General features: G+C 42.9%; 1 protein-coding gene across 6 annotated transcripts in view; it reads left to right on the forward strand.

The window, feature by feature from the left end:
- The window catches only part of pclob (piccolo presynaptic cytomatrix protein b), a 63,865-nt gene that overhangs the window by 30,320 nt on the left and 19,633 nt on the right, over window positions 1-13,912 (forward strand). For all 6 annotated transcript variants that reach the window (XM_085164489.1, XM_085164492.1, XM_085164493.1 and 3 more), the window contains 5 exons: window positions 424-7,174; window positions 9,383-10,938; window positions 11,029-11,294; window positions 11,673-12,483; window positions 12,760-13,798. In XM_085164489.1, the coding sequence (XP_085020615.1) occupies window positions 424-7,174; window positions 9,383-10,938; window positions 11,029-11,294; window positions 11,673-12,483; window positions 12,760-13,798 (10,423 nt within the window). The remainder of the gene's footprint in view (window positions 1-423; window positions 7,175-9,382; window positions 10,939-11,028; window positions 11,295-11,672; window positions 12,484-12,759; window positions 13,799-13,912) is intronic.

Consider the following 13,912-nt stretch of genomic DNA (forward strand, 5'->3'; position numbering starts at 1 on the left):
AAAAAAATTAAACAACAAGAGCTTTTCTCTCTGTTCTTTAGTCTTGGCTATACTTTACCTGTATAAGATTAGATGTCTTTTTATATTCAAAGCACATCAGATTCCAAACTCTTGTTTTGCTAATCTTGAAAACTGAAAGCCAGACTTTCATCTTTCAAATTATAAGAACGTTAAAGTTGTTCACATCAGTGATGGCATTTTTATGAGTATATGGAGTAATATGGAAATTTGTACATTACAGCTCCATTTGGTTACACTGATTAACTCAAAAGGAGACAGAATCTTGTTAAGCTTGTTGGTGTGTCTTCTGCAGTAAGTTGGCTCATGACAGATCTTGGGTTCCACAGCATTAAGAGTCAACTTCATTTATTAAAGAAATGTAATCACAGACACACTGATATGTCTTCCTTTTCACATTTTTAGGATGAAGATGAAGATAAAGTAGAGTTCAGTAAGAAACGAAAAGACTCTCTTTCCACTGCGGAGGTGCCTACATATGTCCCTGTAACAGCTACTAAGCCCAAATCCAAACCAGAGGGTCATGATGAAGAGCAACCTCAGATTTTACCCATATTACATGAATTGAATGATGAAATAGTGAGTGGTGGAAGCAAAGATGGTACAGATTCTTCTATACCAGCAAAGGAGGAGATAAATGCTAAAAGAAGGCGCCTGAGTTTCCAAGCAATGGATGAAAGCAGTGAAAGTGAACTCACACCCTCACCATCACCTAAAGTCCAGAGAAGGAAACTAAAGGTGAGCAATATTTCATCCAGCAGTGAGGACATCAAAACTGAGAGTGCTGACTCCTCTGTGGAAGACGAAGAGTTCATCCGCAAGCAGATAATGGGTATGGGTGATGAAGAAGAAATGTCTGTATCAGAAGATGAGAAAGAAAAGAATTTGGAGAATGTACAAGCTATAAAGGATACTGACCTTGATAACACATTGGTGACAGTCAAACCACTTTCTAGAAAAGGTAGCACAGATAATGAAGACAGCCCAGCCAGGAACAAAGCAGTCCCAAAAACTGACAGCATGGCTGATCAAAGCGTGCCTGAAACATTACCCAGAACTACTTTTAAGAAAGCAATTCCAGTCATGAGACAAAGACAAAGCACAGATGAAGAAATAGAAAGCGTCACAGAATCTGTGTCAAAGGGTTCATCTAGTGTTCAAGCATCCAGTTTTACTCCAGAATCTTCACCTACATCAGCCTCCTCCCTGGAAGAGGATAGTGATAGCAGCCCTAGTCGCAGGAAACCCAGTGGGGACAAACAGTATCGCAAAGGTAAGCACAGGCAACCAACTCAGCCTCTTCCTACCATCGAAGACTCCTCTGAGGAAGAGAAGATGGGACCCCATGGACAACTACTGTCCCCACACAAAGATTCTTCCTCCACAGAGGATCTGAAAGAAGTCACAGTTATAAAGGAAACTCATAGAACATCTGGCTCTGAGTATTCTGCCAGTATAGAATCAGAATCAGAAGCCACTCAAGCTGTACAGAGAGGACGTAAACCTTCACCAACAGTCATACCATACACCCTTTCTGATCCATTTATAGAAAAGGACAGTGTGACAAAATCATTAAAGAGTGCAGAAGAAGCATACGAGGAAATTATTCAGAAGACTAAAGCTATTCCAGGAGACAGTCCACCTGATATTGAGCCACTCTATGGGGGGATGGCAATAGAGGACTATCTTTATGAATCCTTAGTTGAGGAACCTGAAATTGAAATGAGTGAATCTCGGGAAGAACCCAAAAATGATACTGGCTCTGATTCTCTCAAAAAACTCAGGTCTCCTGAGGAGGTTTATGAGGAGATGATGCAAAAGAAGAGAGAGTTGATGATGATAGAGCATGAATTTCAGCAGGCACAAAATGCCATGGACTCTTCTGCCTCAAGCGCTTCACAGGTCACTTGCCCTCCCTCATTTGCTGAAACTTGTGTAGTGACTATAGAAGAGACATACCCAACTGAAAATCTTGAAATGCCTCTTACAGAAACTGAAACTTTAGGTGACATGTCAGTAAAGAAAAAGAAGCGACCAGCCCCTCCACGCCCTTCTGAGCCCCCAAAGCGTCCTGACATAACTGTTGTCCCTAGTACTCCTAGTGGGGCTATAAGTTTTGTTAGGCCTATGATTCAACAAGATCCTGCATTAAGGAAAGCATTGTTCCCTATACCAGACCTCAGGATTACTCAGTGTTCATCTGGGGAAGAAGAGGATGACAGTCTTGCAGATGACTATGGCATTGGTATTTCCTCTGACATTACCCCCAGTGATGACTCTGAGACCAAAGAAGAACCATGCATAAGCCCATCTTTGTCTGAAACTCTTGAGATGGATCCTATATGTGTAGTCTGTGAAATTCCAGAGCCAAAACCTATTCCAACTCCAATATCAGCTCCAGAACTAACTACAACACCTTCTCCTGTATCACCAGTGTCACCTCCAACCTCACCAGCTAGTGCAGATTCCAGTTTGGCCTCTAATGCTACATCTTCATCTCCATTCCAGGCTCAAACACCTCTTTCATCAGATTCAACTCCACTGTCTACACCAACACCTTCTGCTTCATTTAAAACACAATCACCTCCAGAGATCTCCTCACCACTGCCTGCCACAGATGCAGGAGTACAATCTAATGAAAACTCAGTCTCTTCTTCTCCAGTTACAGTTATAGTTACAATACCAGATGTTGTGTCTGATCCATCCAAAGCGCAAACAGCTACAGCCATTCAAGTTCAGACTTCTACAGTAGAAGCCATAACTTCCATTTCACCTGTTGTGGTACAAATGCCAGACTTGGTTTCATCTCCATCTCAGGTTCCTGACAACATTCCAGCTATTTCACAGGTCTCAGCACCAAGTCCAGAACCTTCTGTTGTCTCCATTCATTCTACAACCCTAGTAGCAGCCCGACCTGTTGCAGTCTCGGCTCCAACATCTGCCATTCTTTCCACTTCTGTCACTCTAGTTTCATGTCCTGAACCAGTCATAGTGCAGATGCCTGACCTGGTTTCAACCACAGCTCCCATACCAACACATCCCCCATTACCAGTCTCAGCACTTGTTACTACCCCAGCTCAAGCTGAAACTAAAGTGGTACACTCAGTCCCTGTACAATCAGCCATCCCATCAGTCAGTCCAGTGGTAGTCCCACCTCTGGCTCAAACCGCCCAGATGCCTTCAGCAGCAACAGCTTCAACTACTATAGTCAAAAAGAAGGTCCCGCCTCCTCCTCCCCCTCGATCTACTTCGGTATCATTACCTGAAACTAATAAAGATGTTCCTTTTGTAAAACCTGTTGAGCATGCCACTCGGACTACATCACCTATGGGAACCACAGCTGTTGGACAGCCAATGCAATCTGTTGTTGTGGATATCCAACCAAGAATGGAAGCCATGAAATCAGATGGTGGAGTTGTACCTCAGTTAGTAACACCAAATAGACAGGGGCATGTAGTTATCATTGTCCCCAGTGTAGAGAACAAAGCTTTGATTGAACAGGCCAGAAACCAAGGTATACCTAGCACAGGGCCAATATCTTTCATTGCTTCTGCTCCATATGGTAGCCACGTAGCCCCACATTCTGCTTCAGATGTGTGCAGTACAGATAGATCTTCACTTCCTACTAAGGTGGCAACAGTGCAGGAAGTTGTAGCTCCACCCATTTCACCTAAAGCTATAGACACAGTAGAAGTACCCATTACAGTTTCTAGTCCAACACCTCCATCCACTTTACCCAAACCAACTGTTCCAAAGCAGTCAGTTCCCACTCCAGTGACAACTGCTAAAGCAAATTTCACACCAGTTTCTTCTGCAGCTTCTATTCCTAGTCAGACTACCAAGCCTCCTCCACCCATACCACCTAAACCTGTATCAATCCCAGCTGGACTGGTTTTCAGTCATAAACCAGGAGAGAGTGTCAAGCCACCTCTTGTAGCTCCCAAAGCGGCAACCCTCCCCAGGACAAAAGAACCTCCAAAGGCTCTATCACTTACTCTGACAAGACCTGTGGAGTCTAAGTTGGGTACAACATCTCCTAAATCACCTGTATCTCCTAGACATGCGAAATGTTTACAAACCTATGTAGTGATAACGCTTCCATCAGAACCTGGTTCACCAACAGAGTCCATAACTGTCCAAGCACCTGTAAGAAGAGGGTCCATCCCTTCCACAAAAGTGTCAGGAATACGGACAACACCATCAGAGCAGAAAGCACCCATTGAAGTATTCTCACCACAGGCTACAGTAAGGAGAGCCTCGGTCCCTACTGTAAGGCATCCACCTCCAATATCTGTAGCTTCAGCTGTCCCTGAACAAATGACAACTTCTGAGGTAGTAGTTTCTGAAGTCCAAGCTAAAACAGACACTATGCCATCTGTAGTGTTGTCATCGCTTCCTGTAGTTGATATCGTAACATTGCCATCAGCCCAGGAAACTTCTGTCCAAGCACATACTGTGGCTTTTCCAATTAAGAAACCATTTGTGCACCAGGAGCAATCAATGACTCCACCACTATCACAACCTAAAACACTGTCTGAGGTCATCACAGTGTCCCCAGAGCCAAAAATTCTCATTCATCCAGTCCAAGCCACAATTACAGAGATCATAACAGTTCCATCAGAAAGTTTAATTGAAGCACTGGTTCCTCAGGCTCCCAAACCAACCATACCCGTCCAGCCAGAGCCTCTGATTGAAGTTGTTTCTACTTCATTGCAGCCTGGAGTATCTTTTGACAAACCTGTAGCCCAAGATAGACCATCTGCAACTGTTTTTGATGCACAAGCTGCAGCCCAAATTGAAATGCCACATACAGACGAGGATGTACCTACTGATGTCGTTGTTGCAGAAGCAATTTCATTAAGATCACTGATACCAGGTGTTCAGCAAATCCCTGTTGAACATCCACTTACAGTATCTGAAGCAATGACTCATTCGAAAGATCAACAATTGGCCACAGGTTTTAACTATAGCTGGACCATTTCTGAACCCTCACCTGTTCTACAAACTATTCAACCTTCAGAAGTTCTGCCTGCAGTGACAGAACATCTGCCTACTCAGCAACCACTTCTTGTAGCTGAAGGGGTTTCCCTCCCTACCAAGTCTGATGTACTCACAGAAGTTATTACAACTGATGCAGCTGTTAGAATACCAGAGATAGCAATGGTACATCCATTACCGCATCATCAACCTGTGGTAAGTGAAATTACCCCTGTTGAGTTAATGCCATTAACTATAGACGTTAAGAAGATATCTCCTACAGCTGCTGAGGAAACACCATCACCTCTTATCATGGAAGTTGAACACATAGTTACACATCCAAATATACCTCCTCATATATATATTCCAAAGGTCTGTGAAGAAATAACATCCTCAGTTATGACACATTCAGTGCCACCACTGGCATTGCAACCTCAATTTGAGCCTCCTACACAAATTATAACTAAGGATGCTGATCTCATAGCTTCTTCAATATCATCATCCATGATACAACCTCAGGCTGGGCCTGGAATGCCAGTTATGACAACTGAGGAAACCACCCATAAGAGAAGGACATCCATATCTTCCATAGTACAGCCAACATATGCCACAACTGAAAGATTTACTATTCCTACAGAGTATGAAATGCCCAGACAAGTGGTTACAGCTGAAGCCTTTGCTGCCACCAGAAGAGAATCCATAACCATGCAGCAACCATACCAATTAGCACAGGTAGTAAACCTGCCAGCTGAAAAAGATGTTTCTAATGATGGTTATGCTGTTCAGCTCCCCTACAGAAGAGAATCTATTCCAGAACGCCAACCTCATGCATTGACTTATTCATCAGAATATGATCACCCTGTGGAGCTAATAACCACTGAGGAATACACCGCAAGGACCTCACGGCCCACAGTGCAAGACATTCCACAGAATGTTTCTGCAGCTCCAGTCACCATCACTAAAATTCAGCAAGAGTCTATTGAAAGCCAGGAGATTAGAGGAGCAGAAAAGGTGGTCTCTAGTATGAGCCATATGTATTCATCTTCAATTTCCACCTCAGGCCAGCCACCTGAAAGCCTTCCTAGCCTAGTTACTCAAGTAGTTACCACTGAGGTACAGAGGACCACTGTTTCTGTTGTCCATGAAAGACTTCCACAGGTCCCTCCACCTAGTGTAGCAATAACTATACAACCAGACATTGCTAAAGTCCAACCTGTACCCAAACAGAATGGTAAAATATATCCTGGTGATGTTATTGATTTACGTACAATGAAGGTTGGTATAAAGATGACTGAGCAAGGCATGGACCTGACTCCACCTGAATCAAGTCGACAGTCTTTTTCAAGTGACTCTAGTGGCCGTCAAATTACAGCAGTACAGCCAGAGATAGTAAATCTTAGTCCAGCAATTACCCCAGCAACCACACTGTCTGTTGTCACTGACAGCATCACAATTGTCACATGCACAGCTACTATTGCTTCATATAGCAACACTCCAGCAGAGAAACCGCTTGATTTGCAAGGTCCCGTTACATCATTGCCACTATCCCTCACAACATACAAACCATTTGAGCCCTTAGCACAGATTGTATACAGACCTGTTAGCACCCAACCCATGCTGAGTGCTGTAGCATCCACAGCTCAAGATATACCAATTAATCTTTCCTTTGAAGCTCTTGTGTCCTCTGGAGCAAAACAGCCATTGATGTCAGTCCCCACACTTCTCAGCAATGGAGGGCCTGTCCTTTCTCTAGAGGCCACAGAGGCCATGGATCTGACAAACTACAAACCAATGAGAGCTGTGGTAGCATTGTCTGGTACAAGTCCAGGAGTGGTGACCACTGTTGTAGAGGATGATGGGACCCCAATGGACCTTACAGCAGGAAGGCGTAGTGTTTGCTGTGATGTAATTTACAAGCTACCATTCACGGGATCATGCAGAACACAGCCTCCAGTTACAAGCCAGCCTGATAACCGTTTTGGCTACAGAGATGACCACTATCAATATGATAATGCTGGACTGTATAGTATCAAAGGAACTAATGGCATAAAAGCATCAGTGTCTGAAACCAACTTGACAGAGGCAGGACTGTTTTCCATGGTTCCTAAAAGTGACTATGACTACCTCAGTGGCTCTTCAGATGGCGCTATAGACCTCACTGCAGCTAAACTTTCTGCTGGTGAGTATGAGAGTACTTCTGCATGGTTTGTCTTTTTTACATCCGTGTTTTCTTTTTTTGAGAGTGGGTAGTGGGCTTCCATTGGCTTGAATCAAGCTTTTAAAATACCTCTGCATGACATATAGTATGTTTTTACAGTTCAGTTCTTTCTGAAGATAAACATACTTATTTTTCCTGGAAGTTTATTATTTCATGTTTGCTTGCATACTGTTTCCAAAAAAGTTAGGACACTAGCTTTACTTTGTTGTCTGGGTCAACTTTGTTAGTGAGAGACAGAGAGAGGCGCTGAAAGGCTGCTCCAATGGAGAAAAACACAAACGCAGTCTACAGTTAATAGCTTACTTACAACTGGACACTGCCCATGAGGCTACATTCTTTAGGGCTATGCCTGTAACACTCTGCCTATTGCCTTCAAATTATATAACTTTTTAAAATATTTTGCCGCATCATTATGCGGGCTGCAAGTAGGGGTGACATGGGCTGCGAGATTGAGACGGAGGAATTAGAGCCTCTTAATACGTGTTACGTTTGGGTTTCCACCGGCGTGGAACCACCACAAATAGAGAGGGGACAACATAACGTATGAAACAGGAAAAGATCGCCATGTAATCCCTTTAATTCAACAAAGTAACTCTATTCTGAATACCACCTTTTTAAACGGTAACTGTAACGGAATACAGTTACTCATATTTTGTATTTTAAATACGTAACATACATGTATTCCGTTACTCGCCAGCACTGCATATATGCCAATTTTAAATTTAATGCCAGCAACATGCTTTATAAAAGCTGGAAGGACATAATTTGAGGAATATCTCATAACAAATTAGGAAAATTATTATTCGATCAGGGTGAAAAAGATAACTCTACCAACTGTGATATATAATATCTTTAGAAGATTCTGATAATTTGAGAAAAATTGATAATAAATGCCCTTTATCTTTATGACAGAAATAGACAAAGAACATACAAAGATGTGTTCTGTAATTTCACAAATTAAAAAAATATTTTGATTCATAGATTCAGTTCCATTTTATTATACTTATATAGCACCAAATCACAATAGTTACCTCCAAGTGCTTTATATTGTAAGGTAAAGACAATAATACAGAGAAAACAGAGAAAACCCAAACAATTATATGAACATCTATAAGCAAGCACAGCAGTGGGAAGGAAAAACTGCCTTTTAACAGGAAGAAATCTGCAGCAGAACCAGGTTGAGGGAGAGGCAGCCATCTGTCCCGATCACTGGGGGGTCAAGTGAGAAAGAGATTAATAATAACTAATGTGTATAGACACATAGTGAGTAAAAAGATGAGTAAAGAAAGACACTCAATGCATCATGGGAAGCCCCTAGCAGCCTAGACATTGCACTGTAACTAAGGGAAGATTCAGCGTCCAGCCCTAACTATATGCTTTATCAAAAAGAAAAGTTTTAAGCCTGATCTTAAAAGTAGATAGCGTTTCTGTCTCCTGAAGATGTTGTGTACTCTAGGCGAAAGCAGCCATTGACCACCTGGCTTGTTTTCAGCAGACACATGACAATCTGAATAGTTATAGGTTCCACTGATGCACATAGCATGGAAAACTAAATTTTTTGGAGGCACCATTAATGCTGAACAATGATTCTGTCAGTGAGAAGCTTGGTTATATCAGCGAGATAATGGAAAATTCTGTACGTATTACAAAGAGTCCAAGCCTGCCCTCCTGAAGGCAAGACCCGTCACCCTTTAGCACATAATAAAATTAACATAAAATTCCCTGAAGTGATTACCAGCTAAAATTCGATTTCAAGCAAAGAAGCATTTTGCAAACATTTTGTTTGGAAAAAAAAATCACCAGTATTTTATACATTTTCTACACTTCTCTAATAAAATGTTTTATATGATTTGTATATCTTCTGTTTATTTATAGGTTGCATGATCTCCTTAACTTTTTTGGAAACTATTTAATTTGCTTTGCTGTTTAATATGCATGATTTCATTAAATAGTAACCTGTTTTTCTTTTCTTTTCCTTTTTTTCATACAGATGCATGTGTTTGCCTACGTGTGCTCCCTCAGTATTTTGGTTTTGCATCTTGCTAGCCAAAATGACTTCAGATATGCATGTGCAGTTTTTTTTTAATCCAAATTGCATGACTCATTTGGTTGTTTTTTTTTTAAATAAAAGTTTTTTAGAAGAATAAAATATATATTTTATTACAACAGGTAAAACACTAGACTACACTAGCAAAACGACTGGAGTCTACCCTTTGATGACTACTGCTCAATACTCCCAGATCCCTGCAGCTGGGTTTGGTGTAAATAGTGCTCTAAGGACATCAGATGGAATAGTTTACTCCTCTGTTGCTGCCCCAGTTCCATCCACATATGCAATTACGACTCAGCCAGGTTCTGTCTTTAGCACAACCTTAACACCCACATCAATAGTCCACAGCCAGCCATTACCACACCCATATGGCTTTATTCCCACTACAGACCCTGGACAGATAATTCCTTTTGACTCTGGGCTATCTAAAGATTTTCTACCTACAGCTTTAGCTGACATCATAACTGGCTATCCAGAGATGTACTCAGATGCCACCCTGGAAGCTATTGCTGCTTCTCTGGATGCCCTAGCTTCTTCTCCAATATTCCCTGGCTTAGATAACACCAAAATGGCCCAGTATCAGATGGAGAGGGAATTTCTAGAGCTAGAGAAGCTTAAGCAACTATGTCTTGCAGAAGAGCTGGAATGGGAAAGGCAAGAAATCCAGCGATATCGAGAACAGGAACAGCTTATGGTCCAAAGGGAGCTTGAGGAACTTCAGGCTCTGAAACAGCAGCTTCTCCTTCAGCAAGAAGAGGAGCATCATGCCCACATGGTGGCTCAACAGGAGACCTACGCACAGCAGAAAGAGCAGTTGCAGCAAATTCAGCAGCTCCAACTGCAACTCCAGCGGCAGCTAGACGAGCACTATGGTAGTACTGGTCCCACTGGAAATCTTCTAGATGCTAAATATGCAGGCGTAGGAGACAGTGGCCAGTACTGGCCAGTCAGAGATGAGTCTACGACTCCATCTGCTGGGACACACATAGAGGAAAGTCAAGATTTAGTAAAGCTTCAAGCTGATCAGGACATAGGGAAAAAAATAATTGATAGTGGGGTGCAGACAGATGATGAAGACTCAGCAGAGAAACAACACGTTGGAAGGAGAAAGAAAAATAAAAGAAACATTGATAGCTCAGCTCAGACTGACGATGAAGACCAAGATGAATGGGATGCTCCAACAAAAGCTCGGCGACGCTCTCGAAAGCATAGCAGTGATGGAAAACATGGCTCCAAGGTCTCTAGCATTGCTATCCAGACAGTGGCAGAGATATCTGTTCAGACTGATCACTCTGGAACTATCAAGCGACCTAATGTCCAGATGGACACAAAAGTAGAAATCATTAAACATATATCAGCTCCAGAGAACTCTCAGAGAGGTGGAAGTCTGAGCTGTCAGACAGACTCAGACAGAAGACATGCACCCACTGAGGTGGGCTACAGCACACACCTCTCAGCAGACATCCCCGCTAAGTCCAAAACCTTCTATACTACAGTTTCCCCACTGTCCCCAGAAAAGTCACTTGGAGGACAGAGAATGTTGACTGCAGACCCAACCAGATTTTCTTCTGGTCCTCGGATATTGAAGGCTGGTCAAAAATCTCTATCTGACCCTAAGTCCCTTAGTCCTTCCACAGAAGACAGGATGGGTGGATACTATGCAGACAGCTATTCTGTAAGTCATATCACATATGAATGGAAAAATATGAGCTGTCATATAGTAGTCTGAATTGACAAACTGATTGTTTGTTTGTTTTTATTCTAGAGCCGAGGCTCTTCCTCTAGTACAGGTAAGAAGGTAAAGAGAACACTGCCAGATCCCCCTCCTGAAGATGACTCTCTCACAGGACGGTCAGGCTACAGCACCAACTCTGCTCGACGCCGTCTAGCTCGTAGTACAACTATGGCCCGGGCAAAGATCCTGCAGGACATTGACAAGGAGCTTGATCTAGTGGAGAGAGAATCTTCTAAACTTCGAAAGAAACAGGCTGAGTTAGATGAAGAAGAAAAAGAGATTGATGCCAAGCTACGGTGAGACACATTTAATTTATTTAAAGTCATCGCAGTTTAGGATATAAAGTTACCTATACTTGTATTACTGTATTAAATGAATAAATAACTAATACCTCAGAAAATGATTCAAGCTAACTCCACTGCATCAGTCATTGCATCCCATGCCATCAATCTTCCTAATTCATCTGCATGATTCCCTTCTTACCTTGATAGCTTATGGGCAAAAAGGCTGCCTTGACATCTCTCAATGAGACTTCTCAACACTCACACATAGTAACAGGTATTAATGTGTGAGAAAACAGAATATTGCTTGCCACCTCCCCTGGTTTTTATTAGAACTTTTGAGTACTAAAATTGTAAAAATATATATATATTTATTTCATTTATTTATTCAAGGTACTTGGAGATGGGTATCAACCGCCGTAAGGAGGCCTTGCTGAAAGAAAGAGAGAAGAGAGAAAGAGCCTATCTTCAGGGTGTGGCAGAGGAGCGAGACTACATGTCTGACAGTGAGGTCAGCAACATCAGAGAGACCAGAGGTGATGGTCTTGAGAGACCACGGACAGCTCCCCAGTCGGAATTTGAGCAATTCATCCCCCCACAGACAGAAGCTGATTCCCAGTACAACACACTGACTAGTCCCTACTCTCACTATGGCCAGTATGTTCCCCAGACCCAAACCACTAGCCACTACACCCAACAGAACCTGTATCAGCAACAATCTCTTTACCACCAACAGGTGTCTCCTTACCCAACCATGTCCCTCTCCCATGCCCAGACTCAGCCAGGCAGCTACCAACATGCTTTGCTCTTGCAGCAGGGGAAGCAGCGACAAACAAACCTGTCTGATTTAGAGCCCAAAATCACCACTAACTATGAGGTGATACGCAACCAGCCACTGCTCATTGTGCCAACTTCCACAGAAAGTGGATATGGGGTGGCTCACCTAGGGGGCAAGTATGGAAGCTTGGACTTGAGGTTAGGACTTGAGGAGAGGAGCATGGCCTCTAGTCCCATGTCTAGCATTTCTGCTGATTCTTTCTATGCTGATATTGACCACCATAATGCCAGGAATTATGTGCTGATAGAAGACATAGGGGAGCTCACCAAGGCGTCAACAGGGCTGAGCAATACTGGCTTGGGTTCTGGATTCAACTTGCCCGATAAGGAGATGTCCAAGGCAGACAGACTCAGGCGCACAGCAGAGGTAAATCCCATACTGTTAACTTAGTTTCTAGTTTTTGCTACCTTTTTCTCCTCAGACAAATGCTAATAGCTCAGAATGTTAATGTTTCTTGTTGTTTGCCCTTTAATTTAAAAAAGCGATTCAACAATTTGAAGAGCTGATTCTCCAATTTTATTTTATTAGGCTGAATGTAGAAAACAGTGTGACTGATATAGCCCTTTTAATTGTTCAAAACACTTGAGTGTTTAGAAAACACTTAACATGTGGCGTATAATTTTATTTCTTTTTTTCGTTTAGGTGGCAGAATTCTTAGGCTCATCTCGGCTTCAGAGTTATGGCAAAGGAGAAGATGATACTATGGAAGAACCTTATGAGCTGAAGCTACTGAAGCAGCAGATCAAGCAAGAATTCCGACGAGGAACTGAGGGACTCGAACACTTGACTGGTCTGGGCTTACCACAATATCTCCCCAGTGACAGCAATTTTCGCCATTTCCCTAAAGGAGAGAAATATAGCATTGGCAGGCTCACCCTTGAAAAACAGGCTGCAAAACAACTCCCAGCGGCTATGCTTTACCAGAAACAGATGAAGAACAAAAAGGCCCTTATAGACCCTAAGGCCATCACAAAATTTTCCCCAATTCAGGAGAGTAGGGACCTTGAGCCTGAATATGGTAGCTACATGGGATCTGGAGCATCCTCTGTGTCCAGTCTGGCTGCTAGAGCTAGGCTACTTCAGGATGAGATTACATTTGGGCTAAGAAAAAACTTGTCTGAGCAACAAAAATATTTAGGCTCCTCCTTGGGGGCCAACCTGTCTGGTTCTCTTAATCTTGGTCAGTCTCTTGGACTTGGCTCTACTATCAGGGCAACTGTCCATGATGATGGCACCTACCCAAGTGGTACCCGTTCTCGCCCCTCCTCCCGACCCTCTTCAGTCTATGGTTTGGATCTATCTATTAAACGGGATTTGTCCAGTTCTTCATTAAGACTTAAATCAGAGGGAGAGGTTCTAGATGCAGCGTTTGCCCCTGGGGTGGCCAGAGCAAAACCCACTAGTTTACCTATAAGCCAAAGCCGTGGACGTATCCCCATTGTTGCTCAGAATTCAGAGGAGGAAAGTCCTCTGAGTCCAGTGGGGCAACCAATGGGTATGGCTAGAGCTTCAGCTGGTCCTCTCCCTCCCATTTCTGCTGACTCCAGGGACCAATTTGGGTCAAGCCATTCCCTCCCAGAGGTACAGCAACATATGAGAGAGGAATCTCGGACTCGTGGCTATGATCGAGACATCGCATTCATCATGGATGACTTGCAAGGTGCCATGTCTGACAGTGAAGGTAAATGGAGCCTAAGACTGCTTCAACAATTTGACCATATCGACGTGCTTATTATGCATGCTAATACTGAGTGGTCTTATTGACTTTGTGGATTAACTGTTTCTTTCTCAGTTA

The sequence above is a fragment of the Neolamprologus multifasciatus genome, chromosome 7 (genome assembly GCF_963576455.1).
Source record: "Neolamprologus multifasciatus chromosome 7, fNeoMul1.2, whole genome shotgun sequence".
In the NCBI taxonomy this organism is placed as follows: Eukaryota; Metazoa; Chordata; class Actinopteri; order Cichliformes; family Cichlidae; genus Neolamprologus; species Neolamprologus multifasciatus.